This window comes from Manacus vitellinus, unplaced genomic scaffold (assembly GCF_001715985.3).
Source record: "Manacus vitellinus isolate BGI_N305 unplaced genomic scaffold, ASM171598v3 scaffold_14_pilon, whole genome shotgun sequence".
Taxonomy (NCBI): Eukaryota; Metazoa; Chordata; class Aves; order Passeriformes; family Pipridae; genus Manacus; species Manacus vitellinus.
In genome coordinates, this window is record NW_021939063.1 from 9,052,244 (window position 1) to 9,067,589 (window position 15,346).

General features: G+C 48.3%; 1 protein-coding gene across 1 annotated transcript; it reads left to right on the forward strand.

The window, feature by feature from the left end:
* The first annotated feature begins 570 nt into the window (after positions 1–570).
* FAM107A (family with sequence similarity 107 member A) lies at positions 571–14,957 on the forward strand. Its single transcript, XM_018068753.1, has 4 exons — positions 571–630; positions 10,214–10,388; positions 13,509–13,665; positions 14,790–14,957. The coding sequence occupies exons 2-4, from the start codon at positions 10,219–10,221 to the stop codon at positions 14,895–14,897; spliced, it is 435 nt and encodes a 144-aa protein (XP_017924242.1). The 5' UTR covers positions 571–630; positions 10,214–10,218; the 3' UTR covers positions 14,898–14,957.
* Positions 14,958–15,346: the final 389 nt, after the last annotated feature.

Sequence of the window (15,346 nt, forward strand, 5' to 3'; positions counted from 1 at the left end):
CAAAGATGATCCAAGGGGAGTAGTACAGATGTGCATAGATTTCTTTTTCCATTCAAAGTACCAAATGGTATTGTTGGAGTGTGCAACGAGCAGCCAGGTCACGGGGCAATAGGTGACATGACGGGAGTCTGCTTGGCCACAGAAAGCTTTTGAGGCACACATGGGCTGTGAGGCAGGCTGCAGTTTGAGCAGAAAAGCTGCACAACCTTCCCACTTAAAAGCCTCTCCTTCACCACAGGTTTGGTTTAGAGGCAAAAGCTGCATGGGGTCTGCCAAACCCTGCCCTTGTTTAACCCATGGCTGGACGGGTCTGGATGATTGTGCTCACACAAGCACAGGGACACACACCACACACAGTAGAATGTGGACCAGCCTGCCTCTTGTCTCCTGCATCTAATGCCCCATGTCAATTAAATTTAACAGCTCCTGGTCAGGAGGTTAAAAAGAATAATAATTTTTTTAGTCTTTAGTAGCAAAGGACCAGCAATGCCTCCTATGTTTCATCTCCTGTAATACAGCAATATCTGTACAGTCTTTTCCCACTCCTCTCTTGTCTTTTCTTCCAGAAAGAGTATTCCCTTCAGTCCAAGAGTCCAAGTGGGAGCAAGAAGCCAGGGAGTGATGGTTCAGGTGAGTGCCAGCAGCCTGTGCTGCCCCACAAAGAGCTTTGGAGGTGAACTGGGAGGGACTGGGGCTTCTGCTCACACCTGGTGCTGCTGAGACCCTTGCTGAGAAACATGGCTGGAATGGGGAGAAATGCTGGGACATGGAGAGGAGCAAATTGTGGAGATGTGAAAATGAGTAAAAGATGTGAAAATGAGTAAAAGAGCACCCCTGTGGTCCATTGGCAGCCTGGCCTCTTTCTCCAGTCTTTCATGGGGCCGGGAGTGTCAGGTCAGGACACAGCTGAGACAGACCATGGGTGCCATGGTGTGTGAAGATGCCTGGGCACCTCAGCAGTGCCCCCCCAGCTATCCTTATGCCTTCCTCTGGTTGTGCTCCATCCCTGACCCTCCTGGGACTGGGACATTGGGCATCTGCAGATTGGCACTGGGCAACCTGGGCAGAACTGGACCACAGCATCCACCTAAGAGCCAAAAGGAGTTGCTGAGGTGGTTGCTTCTCCTCCTCCAGCTTTGCAGTCTCTGGTTTCCCAGGCTGTGGCAATTCACAGCCAACATGGTACCTCCAGCCACAGCAAGGATGGGAACAAGAAGCCCAATTCAAGCAAGGGCTGCATCTCAGCTGGAAGAGACCTGGGGCAGCGATGATGTGGCATCACACAGCTCTGATGCCACCAGGATACCCATGACCCCGTGTAGGGGCTGCTTCTCCCTCTTGCAGCCCCTACCCCTGGGGTGCAGCAGCTGCTCCCCTGGGCCGTGCAGCAGTTGGTTGATGACAGGGTGTTGCAACAAGCCAGGGAATAATCACGATAACTCGAGCGGTTGCCCTGGTGCCGGCTTGGCTGTTGCAGTGGTTGCTAAAGAGAGTGGGCGTGCGGCTTCCTCTGGGGCGATCTGATTTCTCCAGGAGAGTGGTTAAGGCACGTTGAGGAGAAATCATCCTCCGTGGAGCAGGGACACGACCTCTCCACCAGCAGCAGCGGCTGTGCCGAGCGGGCGGCTTGAGTGCCTGGGCACACACAGAGCTGTTTGCTTTGGGGAGAAGGAGTGATTCGCTTGTTCATCCGTCCTGGGAAAACATCATCTGGCAACAAAGAGCAAAGGGAACAAGTTTGCAGAGGGACCTCTGGGACCAGCACTGAGGAGTGAGCAAGGCCACCGGCTGCTGCCAGCTGAGCTCCAGCCCTCAGTGGGGTCCTTGTGAGGTGGCAAGAGCAGCAAGGAGGGAGCGCCGGTGCAGCAGCCACCTCCACGTGACCTCCCGTCCAGGCTCCCACTGCAGACACCTGGCAGTAGCCAGGCAGCTTCGTCGGACCCAGCCAAAAGTCACGTAGGCACGAGTGCAGCCAGGCAGCAGCGGCAGCCTCAGCCCCCACAGCCCCATGTCGTGGGGCGCGGGGCAGCACCTGCCCCCTGGGCTTCCCAGGGCCACGCTGCGGAAATCAGGTAAGCTCAGGGCCCCCCGAACTACCCCGGGGGATCCCCACTTCTCTGCTGCTCCCTCCTGTGGGATGGGCTGCTGAGCCCTATGGGATTGCTCTGCACTGCATACATGTTTATGCACAGGTGACTTGGGACTCTGTTTTAATTTTATTTGAGATATCATGTTACTTTAATACTTCAGTAGCTGTTTGAGAAGCTGCACCTTTTGCTTCTGCCTTTCCAAACATATCCTGCAAGAAATTCCCTTTGTAAACCCATGCTGCAATTCAAACCCTCTTCTTGGAGAGGCATTGGGCTGGACAGGGGGCTACTACAATGCCTGCAAATCATCGTGGGAGGATTTTCTCTGTATTTAACGAAATACCTTTGAACTACCTTGAAGTATTCATTACTGATTGGTGTGCATATCTGACATAGGCAGGCAAATGCACAGAGCAAATATTTGATGAGAGATTGAAAGTAAGTTTATGATTGTCAAGAAGGACTGCTGAGCATCTGCCACTGCCCAACAAAACTGAACAAGTGCTTCACATGCCGCTTGTAAAAGGCATGCGATGTCTTGGTGATTGCTAACAGAGTGAGATCTGAGCCTTTCTATCTTTGCTTATCACAGTCCAAGGTAATTAAATGAAATGATTAACCAACCTGACAGCAAAGGGGCACTTGCTGCTGCCTGACAGCACAAGCATTTCCAGTCAGTAACTTCCACACCCCAGAGAGCCCAGCAAGCCTCAAACGTGATGAGATTTCTCTCTTCCAAATACACGTGCATGAGTGCAAAGCTCAGTAACCATGACATCCAGAGTTCTTTACCCTTGGGGTGACTGCAGGTGGTGACACATGGGCAGCCCGGGCTGAGCCCAGTGCCCACTCTGTGCCCTCTGGTGCTGGTGTAACTGGGGGGCCTCGGCCCTGGGGTCTGCGGTGCTGGCACGAGACTCTGCAAGGGTAAGCAGGACTCAGGGAACTGGGGTTGAACTGGGGAGAGTGGCTAAAATAGTGGGAGAACACTGGCTGTACTGGTGGGAAGCTCAGACTGTACTGGTGAACAACATGGGCTATACTGGTGAGGGGCCTCATCCCCAGCATGCACTCAGAAGAGAGGCAGAGGTAGGAACAGTGTTGACATGTGGCAGCGGTGCTGGGAGCTGCAGGGATGTGTTCCCCCAGCCCTGTTTTACATTTCCATTAGGGTTTTCTCTCCCTTTCTGACCCCGTGACCTCATGGGGTTTATTCCTGACCGTCAGGGCTGAGTGAAGGCGAGGGGACCCGGGCTGTGCGCGCCTGCTGCCCCGAGGCAGCCACCCGATAGCTGGGAACTGCTTCCCACGGCGGCCACATCGAGTTACACTCACCCTGTTGCATTATAAATACCAGAATTAGCCTTGCTTAATTATTTAAAACTATAGATTAAAAGCAGACAAAGGCTCTTTGCCTCCTTCCCAGAGCACACGTATCATTTATCGGTGATGCGGTCGCCTGGTGACAAGCAGGGGGGAGTGTGCCAGGTCCATCGGTATGAGGTGCTCCTGAGCTGCCGACACGGCAGGAGCAGAGGAAAATCACGGTGAGGATGGGAGCTGGTGCCATCTCACCCAGGGAAGGTAGTGGTTAGCATCTGTCAATCTTTAGGCTCACATTATTATTATTATTATTATCATTATTATTATTATTATTATCATCATCATAACCACTATTAACCTCATCATCATCATCCATCACCAGAGCAGTAAGCCACAGTAGTCATTAAGATAATGTGAATTACAGGTATTTTGTTCTGGGATCAGCTGTGTAACAGCAGCACATGGACTAGCTGGGGTGATAGGGCATATTTTGTGGGCTCAGCTGCAGTGACTCACCCACCAAAGGGTGTCCAGGCATTGTGAGCCTCCCCATTGTGCAGCACCCACATCTGACTCACCCAAGCTGGCACCTGGGTGCCTCACTATGCCCTGAACCCACCGACCACACAGATAAACACCTGAAAGATGCTTTCAACACACAGAGCTTTGGGGCTTTCAGAGACCAACATGCAATTCTTTCCCTACCCCACGTTGCCAACCCAGCTATTCTGTGTTTCTCAAATACAATTAACTAACACTAGAAAAGTCATGCAAATTAGGAAATGTCATCAATTGAAGAATCCAAAACAAAAGACAAACTTTCAGCTTCATTCTTTGTAGGACTTAACATACAGCATGACCTTGTCTGACATTACACTCTCACAGGAAAAGGCGTAGAGCCAAAGTCTGGCTCCACTTCAGGCGTTTGAAATGCATTGACAAACACATTGACATACCCTAAAGTGAAAAAGAAGTGAACGTCTGGTTAACAGGTAGAAATGTGCTAGTGCCTAAAAGTAATAGAGGCCAGTTTAAAGATCCCCCACACCTCCACCTGCACATGCAAACCACTGCAAGGAGTGAGGACAGGTCCCATTCCTCTCAGCCTTCCCAAGAGGGCTGTGAGGGATGGCACCCTCACTGCGGGGACAGGAAGGCTCCTCAGGGAGCCGATGCTATCAGGATCTGTAGCCCAGAAAAGGGAAGGTTTCCTCCCCATGAACTGCAGTTACGAGTTTGTTAACTTTTAAATGTGTCAGAAACTCACATTATTTCCCAGGCTCAGGCTACTTGTGTAAATAGCTTTAAACTCGCTCTGCTGACCCGTCCTGATGTGTTGGTTTTGCAGCCACCTGACTTGCAGGACATGTATGACCAGCTGCTTTCAGCAGCACTTCATTAATCTCTTGGTCCTTTAAAAAAGACACATTCATTAATAAATCCCAGGAATCCAGAAAACCAGAAGTTCTTCCCTGTAACCACAGTTTTAAGTGATCATTTCTGCCCACGAAGCAGTCTCTTGGGTCACTGGTTTTACAAACCCAGACCCAGGGCTCTGACCCTGGATGTCCCTGAGGTTTTTGCCCAGTCTGATTCCTTCTACCAAGTAACAGGGTCTCCCAGAATCACAGATGGCAATGTCCTCTGAGTATGGATCCCATTCCCAAAATAATGCCTTCTGACTGTTTTTATGGGGGTGGCATTTCACAGAAGCCCATTCTCTGCCCAGAAAGGGATGCCCATACAATATTTTTGACAAGAGCAGTTTGGTCATCATCTGGCCCTACTGGCAAACCTCTCCTAAGATGCTCTAATTGGAAAATCACTTCTCAAATTACACAGACAGCAGAAATAAACCACTGTGAGCTATGTTTGCTTTCTAGATTTCAGTCAAAGCTGAACACTGACCTATGCTGCAAAAGGCAGCATTGAGAGCTTTGCAGGTTAAGGATGCATGTGGTATGGACAAGTGTGGAGGGATGTGCAGACTGTGTCACAGGAGGCAGGATGTCAAGGAGAGCTTGGCAAAACAAAAGTCAGGGAGAGAAGGCATTTCACATGAAAACCTGCAAAAAGCAGCTGGTGTCCTGCTGTACCATCCATTCTTCTACACAGGTGCAGCTTCCTAAACCCAACATCTATGGATTAATTTTGTTTCCAGCCTCTGAAGGTTTTCCCCTTGTAAAGAACAGCTGTAGCCATGTAGACAGCCGTAAGCAGAGCTGCACCCCTCAGGTTACCTGCCCTTTCCAGGACTGTTAATCCTCTTAACATTCCTGGGGATTATTTCCATTCCAACTGGACAGTAGAGCAGGCTGCCAGACGCAGCGCAAGGAGCAGCACACGGTCCTGATGCAGAGGGCAACCCACCACTGAGAGACAAGTTGCTTAATCCTAAATAAATGCTCTGTGAAGGGCATCTCCTCCAAGTGAGGGAAAACCAAAAAGCAGCAGCTGCAAAGGGAAATGTGGCTCAGCTCCGGCCAGGCCAAACCCTGGGCATGAGCCAGCCCTCCACTTCTCCTCCTCCTCCTCTTCCTCCTCCTTTCCAGGAGCAGGCTAAAACCTTTCTCCTTGCCCTGGGCCGCACAAAAGTCACTCAGCACCCGGAGCAACACATCTCGTGTTATGCCCCTAGTAGAGTATATTTAATATATATTTGCAAAATTCAAAGGCATTTAATGTTGCACCAAAGCTGCCTGGTATCCCTTTCCTCAAAAAGATTAGGGCTGAGCATAATCACAAGTGAAAACAATTTGCCCCAGGATTTCAGACTGATGATTTTAGTGCAACTCTCCCAGGAATTGGGGGATTTATAAGCATTTCCAGGCAGTCTGAGCAGGAATTTGGGCTTTGCTTTAGGTCAGAACAGACCAAGATATTAAAATGTTGGTTTTGTCCTCCAGCCAGTCCCACACCCTGGGGCAGGAAGGTGGCTGGTCTCTGGGCCATGTCAAAGATGCTGAAAATTCCCTATGGGGTCTCCTAGAAAACTAATCAAGACTGGGAGCTCATTTCACAGATACAGTTGAGAGAGGAGATAACCCCACATGTGAAGCCTAAGTTTCTGCCAGGGTCCCTGGCATCCTCATCCCACCAGTCTTGCTTTTTACTAACAGAAAAGAAACTGGAAACACACCTTCTTAGAAAGCCTCGGGCTTCTAGAAATGAGGGGAGAGAAAATATCTAAAAGTAAGCAAAAGACTGAATGTGTCGAAGAAAACAGAGCTACTTTTTATAAGCAACACTCCAAAGCAGACCTATTTCAAAGGTCACACTGTCTTTCTGAGTACAGCAGAAGATATTAACATTCACATGTATTTTTTTGGTTATATCTTGCCAAGAACAATATAAAAATGTCCAACATCTTTTGCTGATTTATGATGGTGGCCAGGGAGGTGCCAGAGCAGAGCCTTGCTCATTGATCTACATCTGAATCATGCAAAAAGAGACACCCTGCTGTAAATCCACTGCAGAGACCTGGCTTGATTTACACCTCCAGCACCATAAATAATGACAAAAAGCAGCATGATAGCAGTCTGTCTCCCCTTACATGGACAAGAATTACATCAGGTCTTGAAGATGATAGATCTACTCCCTGAGAAACGTTTTGCACTGGGTCCCTATTTGCCAACCTGCAGGAAAAAGGATGCCCTGTCCTTACTCCCAGCACAACCCCAAGCTGTGTTTCGGGTACACCAATATCTTTATATTCTCATTTTTGTTTTTCTGCTCAACGCAAAGAAAGACTTTCCTTGAATTGTTCCAAATTGAGGGCTTCTGAAGGTTTAAAATGCTAGAGGTTCGAGGCTCCTTCCAGTCCCAGTCAGGACTTTGACTTTGTCCCCAGGGCATCAGTACAGACACCCACTGGAAGCCAAACCTCAAGGTGGGTGTCTGCACACCCCTAGGCACATCTAGCAAAATGAAAACCAAGCATAGAGCTACCTGCTGTGTCCTGGCCCCTGCAGTATTGTTCAGGCAAATTGCACTCCTGGTGAGGACTTTTGCATGCTGGTTTAACAGCGCCTGGCCAGAAGTGCTTCCAGTCCATTTCAGTTCCTCCCACTCCTCCCTTCCTAGTTTTTTTCTTAATTTGTACTAGTTTCAGTGCAAAGTTCCCCATCTGCCTTCAATAAATAGACTGATAAATTGCTGCTTCTTTGCAAGCCTCAGCCACGCAACATTAGACTGCTGCAGCCTCAAAATAACCCCATTAGCCCCTTCAAAACCTCCAGAGTGCTCCCCCCAAATGCTGCATAAGCAGAGGGTCCCTCAAGATGGAAGGGGGGCCCTTCTCTGATCATCCTGGGTGTCTGGGAAAAACATCACAAGATCAGACTGAAGGGCTGGATGACACTGTGCCATGGGGTTGTACACTGCTGAGTGTTAGACCTATGTGGATATGGGGACAGCCTACCCCAAGTGAATCACTCAGGATCTGGATCTTGGGGGAGAAGGGACTCCCACTCCTGAGTTGCAAAATGAAACCCAAACTCCATTCATGGAGGCAGGGGAAAAACAGTACTTTATAAGTAAAAGTGCTGCCCCAGTGCCCCAAGAGCTGGCATAGGACATGAGAGCTACTCAGTCCAGAAAACAATACCAAAGTCACTTGAGTTTCAGACATTTACAGCATCCAGGCTGGTCCTTCAGGCTTGGTTGGTTGTGTAATCCTTCCACGCTTGCTGCTTGCTGCATTATCCCCTAGCAAAGCACAACAGGCGGATTTAAGATGGACAAATCCAAGATGGATATGCCCCAGCCCTTCTCCTGACATGTGTCAGGATTTGGTACTCAGCACACAAGCCAAGGTGGGCATCTGTGTCACTGGAGGCAGCTCTGGACTAAACGACAGCACAGGAACAGCCAGAAAGGGCAGTGGGATGACACAGTGGCATTGAGGTTAGTCCATTAGTATAGCTGTCCAAAAACAGTGTTTCCATTAAAAACACCTGGCATTTTATTTAAGTTACTCCATGGAGAGACTTTTTGTTTGAAGAATGAAGACATAGCTTTGCCATTTGAAACAGGAGCTCAACCGTCTCATTCATGCCAAAACAAACCTGTGCTTTTGTACCTTCCTTCCTTGTCTTTTGACTGCCTCTTCTTCTGTGAAAAAAGAAAGAAAAAAAAGGGGAGAAGTACAAGAAAAAAAAACAAAGCAATTTTATCCCAGTGAAAATCTGATATGTTTTTCTCATTGTTCAAAACCTGGTTTTCATCTAACAAGAATTAGCCATGAAATTGTGCTGCCTTAACCCTTGGCTGTTCTTCAGTCTGTGCATCTCTCTGGAAGGCAACGCTGAGCCCCCAATTTCAGCCTGAGGAGTCCGGCCCTGCAGGGGTTTCAGTCAGCCTGGCACTTGCCACCAAACATCAAATCATGCCACCTTCCCTTCTGCCAGCAGTGATGTGTGACCCTAGAGGAAAATAATTTGATACAAAAAAATCACCGATTCCAGCTTCCAGGGGCACTTTAAATATGTACCGAACTATTCACCCCAATTACACTCCTGTAATGAGCTCTGATTTGTTTTCTTTTGTTCCCAAAGCAGTAGGGCACTGGCCACAATGAGAAGTTGTTTGATATTGAATCATTTCTTCAGCAGTATTATTCCTTACACAATCCCATTTGATTGCAATCCACTTCACATTTAATAAGTACTTAACTGACTATGAAAGAATGACCTAGTCTGCTTTCTCTTGCCTTTTTTTATTGATTTCTCTTTTAAAAAGGTTTTATTCCTTTTATATATGAGATTGAAATAAGAGAAAGAGGCAGCATTACTGAACAACTGTTTTCCTTGCAGCTCCATCAACCCATATAACTTCATCCTAGGCCCCAAAAAATACTTTAATAATGAGACATTTAAAGACCTAAAGCTGCCTACACCCTTTTCCTGGGACTTTTTGTTCTTACTGGTAAACTTCCAAATTGTTCAAGTGAATAGTCAGGAATAAATTGCTCTTTCTGAGCCCCTGATTAGACCGTACACTGAATAATTGGAGGCAGATCTACTGTGCTCTGCATTTAAAGACACAGCCCACCACATGTAGTTTGTCTTATAACTTGTGCTTTGCACTCACTTTGTATAGGGTTTTTTGTAAAGAGAAAATGTAAAGCACTTGGAAAACACCAACAGTGAGCATGTCCTGTGGTTTGCCTGAAATCCAAGCTGCCATCCCTTCCAAAACAGGAGGCTCTTGTTCTTACATCCAACATACAAATTATTACAGCGTGATCCCAGACTGCCTGGGCGAATGGTGCTTTTCTTGGCACGGGGCTCGATCCTGGTCAGCAGGATATCAGCAAAATCTTTCCTTGTCAAGAGGTTTCAGATGCAGCAGCACTTCCTCAAGCCAGTGTTTCAGAAACCCTTCAAATCCCACAGCATCCCCTTGTGTCAAGGGACTGACAGCGGCAGCCAGGACACCCAAAGCAGCAGCTCAGCACAGTCCACATCCGTGGCTGCTTCCAGTTTTAGTCAGACCTATCTTGCATTAATTAATCCTTGGCACTAAATGCTGCAGCCACTGAAGCGAGTGGCTGGCAAGTAATTTTAGTGATCTAATTAATATGTGTCTTATCAACAACACAAAGGGAACATTTTTTAAAACCTCTAAAAAACCCGCACCAGCACACGAAGGCACGTGCACTCAGACACTGACACGGTGTCAAGCAGCTGGGACAGGCACCATTTCTTCTCCTCTGTCTTGCCCAGGGGAGGAGAGCTCCAGTGGGTTCCCACACCAAGCAGGGTGAGACTTCTCACACAAACACCTCTCTTTTCTTCCAGCATCGATGTACACTGAAATACAACGGGAGCGACCAGATGGTGGGAATATCCTGACTCACCCAGATTACATAGATGGAAACCCAGACCTCATCAAACCTAAAAAGCTCCTAAATCCTGTAAAAGCCTCGAAGAGCCATCAAGAGCTGCACAGAGAGCTGCTGATGAACCACAAAAGGTAAGATGAGGTAACAGCCCGCCACTGGAACAGTCCAAGAGGTGCTGAGCCATCGGAGCTCAGGAGCTGAGGCACAGGTGCACAGGGCACGATAAATCCCTTCACTTGTAAACATAAAACTTGCCGTAGACCTTTCCTCTTTTCTCGGATGTGACAGTTTCTTTTAAAACAAAAGCAGAAGAGAAAGCCCCTGCTCTGCCACGCTGAAGCATCAGCTGGCACTTTTCAGAGCCACAGGCACTGGAAGAGGCAAGGCATCCCTAGAGAGCCCCACTCTTGGTGTTACATGAAGGTTTTCTGGTTATTCTGTCTCCACCACTGACTTGCAAAGTCCTCAGCAATGTACATCACTCCTGTGTGCTTGAAGGTCAATCCAGAGGCAGGAAGAAGTGCAGGTTGGAACGAGCCATTGAAAGCTGGGGGAGCACTGGGGTGAGATCATCTGTATAAGGAGAAGGCTAATCACTGATTCCCTAAATAACAAGTGGGTAAAAACAGGCTAGAATTCATATTCCTGACTTCCTACCCCACCACTGCAACTTAAATTTTTGGGGGTGCAGATACAACATCGGGAAAATCACACCAAGGACTGAGAACCTACGACCATATTATTCCTTTACAGCAACTGTCTGAACATCAGTGCAATAAAATCATATTCAGCTCAGAGGCTTTTAAGCACAGCAAGAAATCTGCTGGCTTTATATTGACATTTTTCGAATGCCCTGAAATACCCTGACTCGAGAGCTCTTTGGCCGCCTAATTAAAAGGAGCACAGCCTCTGTTCTGAAGAACTGCAGTCATCTCGAGAACCAGACACGTATATTAATTCAGGGAACAATCAAGCCTGCCAGTGGGGTGCATTAATCAATACTGGCACTGGCTGAGCTTGGGTTTGATTTGATTTTCCCAGAATCAGAAGAATTACAGGGACCATTCTCTGGCATCAAGGCAGAGGTAACTATACCAGCCAGATATTTTTAAAACTCTCTGGCTTGAGAGTGACCATCTCCTCCCTAGTGATACTTCTCAGTTTAAAGGGTCACCCACCAGCATTGGCTTTGATCTCAAAGAACATTGATACAGTCTACCCATGATGGAACAAAGAAACAGGAAATCCCTGCAACAGAAGCCACAGAGGTGAATGGCAGCAGATCCCATGGCATCAGACTGAGCTGGACTTCACACTGGCAAACACAAAGTACATCATCTCTCTTTATTATTCCAGTTCTCTGCCTGCCACTGTTACATCCACATGTGCCATCAGGTACTGGCAGGAGGCAGCTCCACTGCAGCCATCCTGCACACCCTGACCCCCCTCATGCCTCAGTTTAAAACTGGTTTGGCTCTGACCTCCCAGCTATTTTTCAGCAAGTATGTGAAACAAACCGTACTGGAAACAACAACCCATCGTTGTTGGTTTCCTGTCACTCTCAAATCCACCAGTTTTGCTTCCTGATACATGTTACTGAAGAGGGAGAGAGGGAAGAAAGAGAGAGAAAAGGGTCTATGACTTGCTCCTGTTTCTGCTTTGGTTGGTTTTTTCCCCTCAAGCAGCGGGGAGAAGCAACTCAAATCAGCAGCTTGTGTAACAAAATCCTTATCTTAGTCAACACCTCTGGGCACTAACAACACCGGCTGATTAAATCAAAGAATAGTAACAAATCCACAAGCAACATTGCATGGTGTGTCTCCAGCAAGCCAAGGCAGGTTTGCCTTCTCTCAAGTCTTGGGAAAAGCAATTTTGCAGCATCCAAGTTGTTCCTGCCTTGAAAAACCATCATGAAAGCTCTGGGGCCAAGGCTAGGACTGCCTTCACTGATGTTGCTGTGAAGTTTGTCCTGTCATAAAGCAAAAGAAATTACAGTCAGAAGTATTATTAAACCTGGCACTGATCCCCAGCCACATTATGATAGAACAGAGGTTTGGTTTGCTGCATCTGGAGAGTGTTTCTTTCTCCTGCCTGCCAGTTCAGTTTCTTGTACCACCTCAGTACCTGCCACCCTGCCCAGAAATCCGCAGCCCACAAGGTTTGATGTCTCTGCTTTCAAACGACCTTAGCCAAAACCAACCAGCCTTTGGTGAACAGAGACCCCCCCAGTGCTGAGAAGGAGTTTTGCATTAATAGCACTTCCCAACCTGCCATGCCCTGGGCAAGCCCTTAGCACAGGCATGGGGAGGTCCCTCCTCGGCTCAAAATAGACCTTCACCCACAGGAATACCAAACACCATCCACAATTACTCACACGCTTCCAGTGGGGAAGAAGACAGTGGGAAGGTGGCCAGGGTCAGCTGCAGGAGGTAAATCTGAGTGTCTAAATTCAGCCATGGCAATATCCAAAGTGTGATGTTTCTGAAACTTGTTCAGAGAATTTCTACCATCTCTTTACCACGTATTTATGCCCTGCCTGCATGGCCTTGCTATGTCTCCTTTTCCATGATTCCACCCCTCACAGGACAGGGATTCACCTGAGATGCTTCAGGCAACAAAGGGGAGCCAGGCACCTGCGCAATCACCAAACCCTCCAGCTTCCAGGAGAAAAGGACATTTAATTTTGGCCTCTTGACTCAAACTATCCATGTCAATGGGGGCATTGCCAGCCCTCAGCTCCGAAGCAAGGCTTCAGACGAAGCAAAGCTTCAGACAGGATGCGCGGGGAGGAAAGGAGCTGCCAGGACAATTACTGCAGACCAATGACTACCCCTGCTGGTGGGAAAAAAATCGTCATTATTTCAAACGTCTTCAACGCAGCTGAATCCGTACCTGACACCACTAAAACCAGCAACAGCGGGAGCCAATGGAAGGTCCCATTTCCACACCTGACACAGAAAGCTGTAGTGCCCCCGTGCAATGGGATCCACAGAACTTCCAGCACCGCACACGCCATACAGGGACAGCAAACTGTGCCCACCCCAGACAGGCAGCCCAAGGCACCATCCCTGCAGTGTTGTAACACCCCCAAACCTTGTGGATGGATCTGTGGACCAGGGCTGGTTCGTGGACCAGGTCTCCCATGTTTCCATTTAGGAAAGAGAACAGTTTTGGGGTTGCCAGGCTGGCAATTTGGTCACTCCCCAGGGTGTAGGCACTCTGACCCTGATTTATCTGCATTTTATTCACAGAGGTTTGGGCGTGGACAGCAAGCCAGAGCTGCAGCGGGTGCTTGAACACCGAAGGCGAGATCTGCTCATCAAACAGAAAAAGGAAGAGGAAGAGGCAAAGAAATTGCAGTCTCCTTTTGAAAAAGAGCTATTAAAGAGGCACCAGAGGCTGGATCAGGTAGAACTGAGCTTTCAGCCATTTCTGGGTTATCCTAACCACCCAACACAAGGCACTGGGGAGATGGGTTGGCTGAGGCTCAACCCAAGGTATAGTGCTGCTACCCCTCCATAAAACCAGGAGCCACAGTACATCCTTCACTGCTGCCCCAAGCAGCTGCAGCACCCTCATCCTTGCAGTGGGATCCACCACATTTGTACCACCCCACCCAGAACCCCTGTCACACACCACTAGCCCTGGATCTCCTCTGGGTCCCACACAGTGTCCCTGGGGTGTGTTTTCCAGTTTGAAGCAGCCTAAATAGCATGGAAGCCATTGTGACATCCACTAAAGGGGTGCTCGGAACCCTGAGGTGTAGTGTGAGAGGCTGCTTTTGGGTGCAGTTCCTGACATGTACCCTGGCCAAAAGTATGCCTGGGGAAGGCAATATTCACTGTGCACTTCCAGCAGCACAGCCAGGCCCCAGGTGCTCCACGCCTGCCCTCTCACCCAAACCAGTGCAATCAGGGAGCAGACTCATCACCACTGAAAGTAAAGTCACTCTGACCTGCTTGCCAGTATTTGCACTGCAAATGGATGAAACCAGTTTATTTAATTAACAACACAATAATAATGTCAGTCAAGCCGTGATCACTTGAAAACCAAAGTCTGGCACTCTCAGAGAAGAACCAGGAATATGAAACAAGGTGGTTTAGGGGCAGATCCATAAAGACTTTGCACATAAAAGTGAGGCAGTACAATGATTTACCCTGCCTTAGATAGTAACAACTGCTGAGAGCTTTTCCCAGGCTCACAGGCCTCCTTTGCTGGGAAGGATTAAAACCTCCTCCTCCCTCCCCCAAGCCATGTCTGAAGTGAACCCCTCCCCTGCTTTTGTGATGGAGATGTTCCTCCCTAGAGGAAAAAGAAAAGAAATTAATGTTTCAGCAGGACACAAAAAGAGACTAAGGGTGAATATAGGTCTGCTGTGATAATTTGGAAAAAGAGAGCCCCAACATGTGCACTACACACTCATTCAACTTTGGGCAATAATAACTGAACCCATCAATAATGAAGCCCTCTGTTTTAATGCATCTGATGTCCTTTTGTCCTTTCATATGCATAGTGACTCTTCTTTCTTACAGCTGGAGAAAGAGCAGGAGAAGCAGGAAGACCATGCACCAGAATTCATTAAAGTCAAGGAAAACCTGAGAAGAACATCAACAGTGACAGGGGATGAGAAAGCAGCGTAGCTTCTGCCAAAACTCAACAGGGATCCTACCAAGGCCAGTGCTAACACACACCCGCTGACATCTCTGTACATGGTGCACTGACATCTCTGTACATGGTGCACGTTCACAGCCACATCGTCGGGGCTACTTATGGTTATTAACACTTGCTCCAGTAGAAGGCACAGAAAAGGTTTTCCCAGCCCAGGAGGGAATCACTGTGGAAAAAGTGCAGTATTCACTGAAGAAGTACTCACACAAGTGGATGCAGAGATAATGATGTTCTTTCCCCCACCCCAGACCATGGGTGCACTCTAACCACCAGCTAACTCTTGGTTAACTCTAGGGACACAGTGAATATTTAAGCCAGGGAAGTCTGTGGAGGCTTGGGGGACCCCTGCTTCTTCCTGGAGGCAGGCTTGCCATGCACAAGGTGACAAGAGGGCAGCTGCAGCTGCGGAGAACCTCCTGGA